Source organism: Melospiza georgiana, chromosome 22 (genome assembly GCF_028018845.1).
Source record: "Melospiza georgiana isolate bMelGeo1 chromosome 22, bMelGeo1.pri, whole genome shotgun sequence".
In the NCBI taxonomy this organism is placed as follows: domain Eukaryota; kingdom Metazoa; phylum Chordata; class Aves; order Passeriformes; family Passerellidae; genus Melospiza; species Melospiza georgiana.
This window is the reverse complement of record NC_080451.1, coordinates 7,546,444-7,558,545: the sequence shown is the minus strand read 5'-3', so window position 1 is coordinate 7,558,545 and position 12,102 is coordinate 7,546,444. Positions and strand designations below refer to the sequence as shown.

Below are 12,102 nucleotides of genomic sequence, written 5' to 3'. Positions count from 1 at the left end.
TGGAGAGGCACCGGGCTGAGAGCGGCACCGGGCTGGGGTAGCACTGGGCTGAGGCGGCACCGGGCTGAGAGCAGCACCAGCTGGGGCGGCACCGGGCGGCCCCGTGTCCCCGGCCTGTCGTTCCCGTGCCCCCGGGCCGTCGCTCCCGTTCCCGGCCGTGTCGCTGCCGCCGGCGGCCGCCCGAGGGCAGCACGGCCCCGGGAAGGGCGGCGGGCGCGTCCGGCCGCGCTCCTCCTGCCCCGGCCTCTCCTGTCACGCTCGGGTCTCTCCCTTTTTTCCTCGCAGGGAGGAGTGAAAGTCCTGATTACCGGCCCGTGGCAGGAAGCCAGCAATAATTACAGCTGTCTGTTTGATCAGATCTCAGTGCCTGCATCTTTAATTCAGCCAGGGGTACTGCGCTGCTACTGCCCAGGTAAGGAGCACGGCTCTCCTACGTCTGGGGATTTCTGAGTATCATCGTGTCACATACATGTACATACATGTGCACTGGCATCCAGAAGATTTTCCTCTTTTTTTGACCAGTTTAGTGTGAGAACAGATCACAACAAATGCTATTTAGAATCTCTGAATTAACTTTAAAATAGTTATTGGAAGTAATTTTAAATAATTCTAAGCATTTCTTTTGTTTTGAAAGAGCAGATTAAAGAGTAGCTGTTACTCACTGCTCCACTGGCTGGATTTGCCTGTTTTTCCCTTTGCTACTTTATAGCATAAGAGCACCTCCAACCTCCCCACAGAGATTTTCAGTAGTGATGGCCCTCAATATATGACTTCAAGTGGGTGCAGAATAACTTGGTTTCATTCCTAGGCCCCAGCTTTCCATTGGAAATGCAGTGAGGCTGCTCAGTCTTTAGATTCTGCCTTTTTGCCAGAATAACCCATTAGATAACTCTTAAGCTTAAAATCTCCATGCTTGAATATACCAACTGGTATTTTGGACTTTTGAATTGTCTAGTCACAAAAATACTGTTCAGCACCCTGTCTCTACACCTGATCTCAGCCCAATATTTAGCATATGGGGTAATTCCTAGCTGGGGATTTCTTCAGGGAGTTCTCTGTCTTACAACATGTACTTTCCTTTTAGCTCATGACACTGGGCTTGTGACTTTGCAAGTTGCCTTCAACAATCAGATCATCTCCAATTCTGTGGTATTTGAATATAAAGCCAGAGCTCTGCCAACCCTGCCTTCCTCCCAGCATGACTGGCTGTCCTTGGACGGTAAGAAAAGTGGGATATTCCCTAAAAAAGCAGAACAAATGTAGAACTGTGTATGACAGAGCAGCTCCTGGTGGGGAGGGATGTAGGGCGGCAAGTTTGTCTTGACAGGAAGGGCTGTGGCAATGTTAATCAAAGTCCTCTCGTTGAAAAGTCTTATTAGCTCTGTTGGTGTGAACAAAATGTTGCTGCCTTTTATACAGGATGACAAAGAGGTGGGGTTTTTTGTCTGAAAAGAAAGCTGATCATACTGCCCAGTTACCAGGAGAGAAACATTTACCCTGGAATTGTCTTTCCTGAGAACTCTGAAACTTGAGCTTGTCTAGAAAAAAAGTGTGTTTATTTAAGCAGAAAATGGAGAGATAGTAAGGCATAAGAGGGATATGCTAAAGCAGTTGGGATGGTAGCACTTCCAAAGAGCAGCATGGAGACAGAGCCTGTGGGCATTGCAGAGTGAAGAGGGGTTTGTGGTGTGGCTGCAGAAGCAAGGTTGCAAACAGAACTGGCTCTTAACAAGGAGGTGCACTAAGTCTTATGTTCAGCATCAAAATCGAATTTGCTTGACTGGAGAGGACTGTAAGAGTCTGTAGGTGCTTTTCATCTGCTGCAAGGCCTCCTGCTGCCTGTGGAGTGCAGCTGATAGCGTGATGGTGATTGATGCTCAGCTCTCAGCAATCCAGGGTTGGCATGCCAGGTGGGCAGGTTTTGAATGCCTTGTTTGACAGTTCCCCAGAGCTGCTGAACTGGCAGGAGCTGAGGAGGTGGCTGTGAGTGCTGTCTCTGGTGTCCCTGCAGCTCCTCTGGGTGCTCTTGGTGAGCAGCCCAGCTCTCAATTAGAGGTTGTTACGCTGTGGTGATGTGGAAGGGAGGGGGACTGCAGCAGTGAACAAACTAGGGCATTGCTAACAGGGAGGGGAAAAAAAAAAGTAAGAGGACCGCTGCATTGCAGAGGCCCTTCAGGGAAAAAGACTGAATAATTATACCAACCATGATTTATCAGAAGCCTCTGCCTTGATGCACAGTGCTCCAAAGGGAGCAGATTACACTGTTATTTAAAGGACCAGCTACATCTTCTCATTTACTGCTAGAGAGCAAATGTTAGCTTAGCTAGCCAAGGTGAAAACTAATGTGAGTTGATTCTATCAATTGAATAAATACACAAATCCCTGACTTCTCTGTTTGCTTTAATTTCCCTGCTTAAAATCCTTGCCCTACTGACTGTTACGTGGTCTTGAGGGAAGATTTTCGAGGAATATTTGTAGTCACAAAATATTGACAAGAATTTTAAAATTCTTTTTAATTAACTCAGTGGAATACTCTGAGTTCCTTTGCATTGTTAAAACACAGTTCATGATTCCAGCTGGAATGAGCACTGCCACAGAGAACAGAGCTAACAGCCATACCCTAGGAAAAGAACAAGAAATTTCCATCTCATCTAAGTTTAGATAAACAATTCTCTTCCACAAATGTCTTTAAAATAAAGTCAAAATCACTCTATATGTGAACTCTATGTTTTTAGTTACATTAAGACAAAAATCACTATTTTTTTTGAGCACAGCACAAGTACTGGCCTTTGGGATCAGGGAGCAGTCCTGCTAATGAGTGGGAAGGGTTGTGAGACCATCTCCCACCACACTTCTGCTTCTAGGAACTGAGCCAAGTGTAGGAATGGGCAGAGGAGTCTGAAGGCAGCGTTTGAGGGCTCCTTCCTTCATCAGTGTCTGCTGTGCCATGAAGGATTGTGCACCCTCTTCTGAACTACACAGAGATACTTGTTTTATTCTGAGTTTTCCTTATTTCACACCATGGGTGAGCTATGTCTTTTACAAATGGACAGTTGACACCAGCTGCTGGTGTTCTTGCGTTCTTTCTAGTTAATTTGAATAGTGGTATTCTTTCTTCTCAAAGCAAACCTTTTTCCCATAAAGGAAGCACTCTCATGTGATCCTGATCTCTGCTGATAAACTTGGCAGCCTTTTCTGTTTTCCATGTAAAACTCAGTTCTCAGAAGCCATTGTGTGCTTTTATAGCCATTTGATCTCACTTCCCATTCACTGTCTGTAAAGAGGTTCTTTTAAGAACAAAAACAAAAAGCAAATGAGGCTTGAAGAAATGAAGGCTGAACTGAAGGGCAGAGATGATTTCATGGCAGATGCATAAGGAATTATAAAGACATTTCAATACGGATTCCCCATGGAAAGCACGTTGTGTTTGCCCTCTGCAGAAGCTTTGCTGCTTCCATAAATTGTCTGTAGAGATGGTGTTTCCTTGGCATGGGATGTGGTCAGAAATTCTGGGGAGATGGCTGTGAGTGCTGCTGACATGACACTCATGCATCTGCAGGAAAGAGGACAGAACCTAAAAGCAGGGGCAGGCCATGTGTGTATGGAGGAGTCAAGTGTGTACGGGTTGGACAAGGGTGTGACTGGCGCTGGATGTAAATGGCACTGACGCAGGAGCACCTGACAGGCAGCCCGTCAGCTCCTGCTGGCTCTCAGTGCATCATCTGGCTGTCTTTCCCGGCTGGAAAACAGAAAAAGACTCGGGGAGGTGGGGCTTGGTGGCTTGTGTTAGCATGATGAGGCCACACCCGTGGTATCCAAACTCTCACTTCAGCCTGGAATCATCTGTGAGCAAACAGGGGGTGTGTGTGCTACCTGTGGCATTCCACAGGTACCTGATTCCTGTACAGTGGCAATGTTATCACCAAACCCACAGCATGTGTCTGTTTAGTAGGAACAGATGCCCTTCTTAGCCTGTGGTGAGAGGCAGGACACCAGAGTCAGATAGGAGAGATGTGCTCAGATCAGTGAATGTTTTGCAGCAGTAAGAGACTTTCCATAGGAAAAAAGTCTGTGTTATAAACAGTATTCACAGTTTTTCACTCCTCTTTCCAGCTGGGTAAAGGTGACTGGTGTTTACATCTTAGATGTTGCCATAAAAGATGATCTGTTTGGGTTCTCTGTGGGAAGAGGGATGAATGTTTTCTACCGTGTTAAAAGGCTGCGGTGCAGATTGCAGGGATGTGTGAGCAGTGGTAGAGGACACAGATACCTTGTCCCTTGATAAGATCTATCCAGTAAACTCCTTGAGATTCTATTCATCCTCCCCTGCACTGACTCCTGTGTGGTGTGGAGCCTTTGTCAGTTCTGTTTATATTCCTGCTGAGATGTGTCTGGTGGTTTGTTCCTTTCCCACGCTATTATTAAGGACACTGTTTCAGGAAGCCAATCTCCTACTGCTCTGACTGCATTTCCCAAACTGTCCTTTTCCATTTTGATCATAATATGATCGAATTGAGGCAAGGAACATTTCATTTCCTATGCTGAGCGTTGTCTTTTGAGCCAGCCTGACTTCACGGGCAAACATCGGATTCCTCAGGCCGATGACTGAACGTGTCCTGCTGCCCGGGGGTCTGTGATTCCTGTGGATGGTGCGACCGCACAGTCTCAGAAATTGTCAGGTTTTACCGCTCCGCAGATTTACCTTATTAGAGCAATAAGTACAAATACAAGTACTGTGTGTGTAGCGAAATGAGGAGAGCTGTGGTGTCAGCGGGAAGGTGACCCAGGGATGGCGCGTCCCGGGGCTGACTCTGGTGCGCGGGGCGCTCCGGGGGCGGCGGGCGCTCGGTGCCCGGTGCGGGGCCGCTGTAAACACGGCGGGGCCGCCAATGGGGCCGGGTGACGTCAGGCCGGGGCGGGCCCGGTGCCGGAGCGGATCGGGAGCGGGGCAGGGCCCGCCCGGCCGCGCCGCCCCGCGCAGACAATGGGAGGCGGCGGCAGCCTCCGCCCGCCCGCAGCCGCACCGGGCCGGCGCTGATCGCTGAGCGCGGGGCGGGGAGCCCGTGGGACGGGCCGACGTCCCGCCATGAGGGCGGCGCGGGGCCCCGGCGTGGGCTGAGGGCGGCGGCGGCGGGACCGGCCCCACTGCTGTCTGCCCTGCGGCGCGGTCTGGGCGCTCTCCCCCTGCGGAGTGCCCGGGGCGGGTGCCGGCCGCCCGGGATTGGCGGTGTGAGAGGGCATCGGGCACGGTGATGGCTCCGTGGGCGCGCCCGGGGTGACCGGGACGGCCGCCGGTTCCCAGCCGCTGCCTGAGCCTCCGCCCGGGGTGTCTGTCACGGCGCAGGGCGAGCCGGGGGGCGGGCGGCAGCCGCGGACCGGCCGCGATCCGCCGCGGGCTCTGAGGCGGCGCCGGTCCCGCGGCGAGGAGCGGCCCGTCCGTCCCCGCATGCCGGCCCCTGCCCCCCGCAGCCCGCTGCCCACCGCGGCCCCGGCGCTCGGGCTGCCATGCTCGCGGCCGCTGAACGGCGCTCGGGCTCGTTCTCCGCCGCGGCCGGCCGGGCCGCCCCGAGCCCAGGCTATGCCGGCCAGCCTTAGCCCGGCCAGCCTTAGCCCGTCCGCTGCGGCCGCCGGGGCGCGGGGGTGGCACCGCTGAGAGCCGCCGGCGCTGCGACAGGACCCCGGGGCTCCAGTTGGCTGCGAGGATGCGAGAGACGACAAGCAGGTCTGGGGGGAGCCTGCTCTGCCCGCCCCTGCTGCGGGGTCTGCGCCAGATGCTGGCTGGAGCCTCCGCCGATGCCTTGTAGACTCCCAGGTCAGTCCTCTGGTGCCAGGTGTTGTCACATTATTTACCTGGAAGCAGGTAGAGGGACTGCGGAGGGGTCCGCTGGATGCGCACGTGTGACAAAGTACTGCTTTCAGTAAGTATTGCAGGCTCAAGTGTTGCGCAGTGCTTGTTTGGGTTTAAATCTGCATGCTTCTGTGTTGTGCTGCACTTCCACGACGATTGCACGCCTTGCTGCTCGCTGTGCCCCCAGCCGTGGGACGCGGTGCTGTTTTCATGTGCTCGCCCTGCCCTGCTGGTCCTCAGCCCCTCCCGGGTGATGCTGCGATGCAGGCTCGGAGTTGTGACAGCACTTTAATTGTAGCATCACGTGTGCGGCAGGACACATTGCATCGGAGCCGCTCGCAGCCTCGTGTGCTGAGCTGAAGGCACAGAAGGAGGTCGGTAGCCCAGAGCTTCCTGGGGATCTTAGGGATGCTGGAAACACACGGCTGCTCCACACCACGGTATTGGAAAACTTGTTTTGCAGCGTGCTTTGGCAGAAAGAGCAGGATTGGGAAGAGGACTTCGGGAGACTGTGTGGACTGCTCTCAGTTTAGATGGGGTAAACATGACTGACGTCAGACTTGGTGAAAGCTTCCAGCAACGCTGACCTGTTCCAGTGCTTTCAGTTTTCCTATTTATCTAACTTTGCAGCAAGTAGAGGCCATTTTATAGCATGCTGCTCTTCAGTCTGGTGATTTCGGAGTGAGTATTTTGACTCTTGAGGTTGCAGATTTAAGGAGGGAAAACTTGGGTCAGAATTGTTACCATGTGCATACATAAATATCATGCACAGTACTGTAAGCACAGATACTGCATGTGTGGCATGAGATGCTTTTTTCCTGTCTGTAGTCCTTTAGCATGTAGCCCTAGGAGGAGGAGATCTCCAGGAGCCCTGGGTAGTAGCACTGGGCAGGTGAGCAGCAGCACAGCACGTTCTCTCAGGCTGTTGCTCTTGCATACACCCAAAAGCATTTCCCCTGTACATTTGTCATAGTATTGACACCTGTCAGGCTGGTTTCTGACCTGAGATTCAGAGACTGACCTTAGGTAGCCAAATTTTTATACAAATTAAAAAACAGCACAAGAAACGATGTCTTTAGCAGTGTGCCCTACCTCTAAAATCTATAAAGTACACATGGCATGTTTAAAAGTTTCCTTTGTTTCCTGAAGCAGCTGTTCCTGGACAGCATAAAGATCTTGCCCTCCCTAAGCCCTGGGGAAGAGAAGCCTGAAAAATAGGGCAGCAAGTGCTTTACTGCTGTTGGTATAGAGACTGCCACTTGGGGAAGAAGTCAGCCTGAGCAGCCCTCTTGCTTCTCTTTTCTAGTAATGGCATGATAAAGTAGAGAAGTACCCAGTTTTGAGGGGGCACTGGGGGTTACAGAGAGAAACAGAGTAATCCCAGATGTCATGGGAGTAATAGTTAGAGTCCTATAGCACAGGAAGAACTATGGGGCAAGTGTTGACAGTAAGAAATCATGCCTGGGCAGGTGAATTAATGGCTTAAAATCACTGACAGTACCTGTGTGTGCAGGTCTGGATGACTTCATCATTCCTGCCCATGTCCAGTAGTGTTCCTTTCATGGAGTTTCTTCAGCTGCTGCTCAGGCTGAGAGTGTACAATACTGTGTTTTTCTCATGTCATACCTCGGTACTGTGGCATTTCTCACTGATCAAAAGCCCTGGAAGTGACCTGCCTCATTAATATAGATATGCATGCATCCTAGAATATTAATTTTAAATGCTTTCATTTGCTGATAGAGACCATGACCTATAACAACTTACTGCTAAAGAGAGGTTCTCTCTTTAGCAATAAGGGGCATTGAGGATATAACCACAGTTTTATTTCAGAAATAGTTGTTCCTGCAATAATGCCACCTCAGAAATCAGCATTAAATGATCAAATTGTTACTGCAGCATGAAAGATGTTCAGTATTTGTGCTGTACAGAAGAATTGAGCAAGATTTTGTAGACCAGTGACAGATGATTTGCAAAATAGAAACACAGCAGTGGCAGTGTGAGTGACGTGGCCTTAGACTGCTTCCATCCCCACCCACAGCTTGTGCTGTATGAGAGAATGTGGTGAGAGAATTCTGGCTTGCTCTGCAAAACAGAAAAATGTCTTCATGCTGCATGGCTTTTTTTACATTGCTCAGCTGTCACACTTGTTCAGTTCAGTCTGTGTGTGCTCATGCAGGGGATGATTTAACACAGAAACTGCTGGTAAAGGAACAGCACAGGAGAGCCAAAGCCCTCAGAGTGGCTCCTCCACACCAGGGTATCTGGGCACAGTGCTTGGCAACAGGCAGGTCCTGCACACCCCTGTTAGCTCAGTGTTCAGAATTCTGTGGGGCAATAATTCCATGCTGGGCAGATGCAGCCCCAGTGGGATGTGCAGGAGGTCATGGACCCTCATCCTTTAATTCTTTTAACCAGTTACTGTCTGTCAGTTTGGTTGGGCAGCATGTTAAAAACATCCAGATGTCCAGGGGAAAATGTGAAAAAAGAGCAAGTGTTGTTAACACTGTTTGCTGCTGAGAACTGCCCATTAATTTTTCATCTGTATTTTCAGTAGTATTTCCCTGTAATAATTCAGGCTGCACTGCCAAGTCATGTGTGGCACAGACAGTTTCTTGAAGCTTGCTTGGCAAAAGGACTGAAGATCCTTTGGGATGTGTTCTTGTCTAGTACAGCAGTGTGCAGAGATTAGAAAAGCAGCTCTCTGTGCTCATTCCTTAAAATTGACCTGTTAGGCAGAGGAGGGCTTGTCCCTTACTGCTGTGCCTTGCTATTCTCTTAGCTCTGTGTCCTGGGCATTGGGTACCACACAAAGGAAGTGCAGAGCTGGTGATTGATGGAGGTGTGCCTTTACTACCTGTTGTAATAAAGTGTGGGCAGAGGCAGTGCTCTGAGCTGTGCCTGCCCGTGGGGGACAGCTCAAAACCAGCAATCCTGCTGTTGGAAGAGTTTTTGGGTTAGGCAGTGGGGAGGGCTGTGCAGAGGCTGTGGGTGAGGTGTTTGCAGGTGCTGTGTTTGATCCTCCCTGTCGGAGCAGGCTCTGTGCACCAGGAGCTGTTACCAGGCTGCACAAGGCACGTGCTCCTGCAGCCTCCAGTGAAAACTTGGGCACGTAAATGGCTGGCATCTGTTCAGATCCTTACTGAGGAAATTCAGTGTTTATTGGAGAGCACTGAGGGAGAAAATGGAGGTGTGGCTTCCAGAATCCTGGAGATTAAACTAACTCCTCTGCTCCCTGCGTTTTCCACTCTCTGTGCCTGCTGTGGTGGCTTATTGAGCTGTTGGTGCAGGTGTGCTTTAAATTCATTGTGGAGAGTTCTGGGTTAAGAAAACACCACTGGATTAAACCAACCCTGAAAAAAAAAAGTAATATTAAACAATATCCAGGTTGTCTGTGTGTAACTGTACAGTTATGTTATATATAACTGTACATTATATTATATATAACTGTAATACAGGCTGTAACTCTGTAAGATGCTGGCTGATATAAACAACCATGTAACCTTAGAGGATTTGTAGCACAATTGTTCTGCACCTTTAGATGAATCCAGTGCATAACCTGCTGTCATTACTGTGATCAGTAGTAGGCTCTCTCCCAATGCAGATGGAAATGAAGCTTGAAAGATGGGTTGTGTTTTAGGGAAATGATTATGAAACTCTAACCAGTTGTGTAGTACTGGTCAAAATCTGACCAGGCAGCTCCTCCCTGCTGGGACAGTTCAGCTCCCCTCAGGTTGCCACCACCTCTCCTTGTTATGCTAGGGGAAGATAGTGAGAAGTAATTTTGGTGTTATATTGATGTTGTTGAATTTGAAGAAGATAATTCCCATGAAAGATACAATCTTCAGAATATTTTCTGTGAAATGATTCTGTCTCCTGGAGATACAGAAATGTGGTTATTTTCATTGCCTTAGTGGAGGAAGCCTTGAAGAACACTTGAGAAACACTCTGTGTAGTTACCTAAAGAACATTAAAACGTTTCTGAGATTGATATGTAGTGGGAAAACTCAATAAATGCACAAATTTGCATGTCTAACTTTTTAGCTCGCTAAAAAATTTTAAATTCTATCATCAAAACCATAATTTTTGGGCAAAACCTTAAATATGTGAATATGTTTGTATCCATGTGGATCTTTGTGGCCTTTGGACAGAGTGAGAGTGCTCCCAGTGCAAGACATTTCCTTGGGCTCAGGCTGTTTAGATTTCCTGTACAATATAGCAGGAGAAAAGCTTATTTGGACAGTGATCTTTATGTTGTTGAGCTCTCATCTTCAGTGCACTGCAAGAGACTTGGTTGTCATGAGATCTTCTGCTGGCTGTAAAAGACAAGAATGTGGAAACTGTTCCTGTAACTTGAGTGCCTGTTAAGCAGGTGGCCCTGCAGAGACCCCCTGAAGTGAGGAAGAGAGAAAAATGAGAAATAACACAGGATGAAAGGTCTTGAACTTCTCAGAGTTGCAATGTTCAGCCCTGTGGTTGTTGTAGCCCTTCTCCTTTCTCTCAGGCATTGCAAGGTGCATCAGTTGGCTCATCAGCAGTGTGTGAAATGGCTGGACATGGTCCAAAATGCTGCTAATCTGGTGTGTGTTCAGGGCTGGGGTGGGAAAGGAGCATTTGCCTCATTGCTGAGTTCAGGAGAAACCTTGGGGGGAGGTGTTCACTCTCCCATTCCCTCCCTGCCTTCCCCCATTTTTTTCTTTCTTGTGTTTTGGTTTGGTTTTTTGTTTGTTTGGGTTTTTAATGTTTGTGTTTTTGTTGTTGTTAGTTTCTTGTGGGTTTTTTTTGTAGACTAGTGCAGTGCATGCACTTCCAATGACCAGGGTTCCTTTTGAAAGGGACATCTTGGTGTAATTGACACTACAGAATGATGAAAACACTATACAGAAATAATTTTGGAATTGTCATCAGTTATGGTTTGCTTAGGCAGTGATTTTGGTCCCCTGGGAAATGCATGGGGGCACCTTCCCTGCTCCACTGCCCCACTTGGCTCATTTGCTGCCTGGAGCTTTCTCATTTGGGGCACACCCTGATCTGGGTGAATTCTGGTGGTCTCTTCTAGACACAGGGAGGGCTCTGGCCATGCTGTGCTGGTGCTCCAGGATGTTTGTTTCTACTTCCCATTTTACCAATAGCAGCATATTTCTAAAATGCCTGATCTGGTTAGTCCTGCCCTTATTATTTCCAGGAGCACTGCCAGGTGTCTGACTAGGAATACCTGGGAGCACCAGATGTTTTAGATTCTGTTTCCTAAGAAAAGTTCCCTGCTTTCATTTCTTTGGTGTAGTGTTTTGTTTGGTGTCTGGGGGCATTGGTGGGTGACAGGTATACCTTTGGTAACTTCAGTCTTCTGACAAAAACTGACAGGAAGTTCGCAGTGTCTTTGGGATCAGGAAAGGTGGAGGCTTCACTCATTACAGATCATAAAGCCCAGAGAGAAGAGCCTGGAAAACAATCACAAACATAGGGCCATCCATTTCTGTTCCAGATTGAAAAAAAAAATGGGGAGAAAATAGTAATCTGTACTTCTGTGTTTCACTGTGTGTCCAGGTGTACAGAATTATTCTCTGTGGACCCCTAAATGAGTAGGAACAAACCCCAGAATTTGCAGCCCTGAGCTTGTTGGTTTATTACTCCACTTAGAGCCAAATTTCTTCTTTTAAAAAGATGCTGCTTGTGCCTGTACAAGGCTGAGGGCTCAGATGTGATACCCAGTATGGTTTGCTGCTCTCAGCTCTAATAAATGCAGGTTCTGAGGGCTCAGATATGATACCCAGTGTGGCTTGATGCTCTAATAAATGCAGGTGCTGGGGGTTCAGGTATGATCCCCAGTGTGGCTTGATGCTCTAATAAATGCAGGTGCTGGGGGTTCAGGTATGATCCCCAGTGTGGCTTGGTGCTCTCAGCTCTAACAAATACAGGTTCTGAGGGCTCAGATGTGATACCCAGTGTGGTTTGCTGCTCAGCTCTAATAATGCAGGTGCTGGTAGCCATCTAGGGAGAGTGGCATTACCTGTGTGGAGCCCTGTTCCCTGCAGGGCAGGTGTGGCCATTTTTGCAGGTGCCTGGGCTGTGTTTCACAGGGAGGGGAGCTCAGCAGGGCCAGGTCTGTGCCAGTCTCTGCAGTGGACGTGCTCTGCCTGGCAATGGGGAGGGAGGAGACAGCGGTGTGGACTGCACTGCAGCACACTGCAGCACTCCTGGAACAAAGCTCTGCTGGGCAAACGGGGCTGCTGCTGCTGCTGTGTGCTGACCACAGC

The 12,102-nt window shown here is 49.2% G+C and overlaps 1 protein-coding gene across 10 annotated transcripts in view; it reads left to right on the top strand.

Annotated features, from left to right (window-relative positions):
- CAMTA1 (calmodulin binding transcription activator 1) overlaps positions 1-12,102 on the top strand; it is a 241,455-nt gene that overhangs the window by 199,610 nt on the left and 29,743 nt on the right. For 7 of the 10 annotated variants that reach the window (XM_058039298.1, XM_058039297.1, XM_058039300.1 and 4 more), the window contains exons 9-10: positions 286-412; positions 1,085-1,219. In XM_058039298.1, the coding sequence (XP_057895281.1) occupies positions 286-412; positions 1,085-1,219 (262 nt within the window). Of the gene's footprint in view, positions 1-285; positions 413-1,084; positions 1,220-5,577; positions 5,919-6,177; positions 6,530-12,102 lie in introns of those variants that run through there. The other 3 variants (XM_058039301.1, XM_058039302.1, XM_058039303.1) reach the window with 3 other exon arrangements.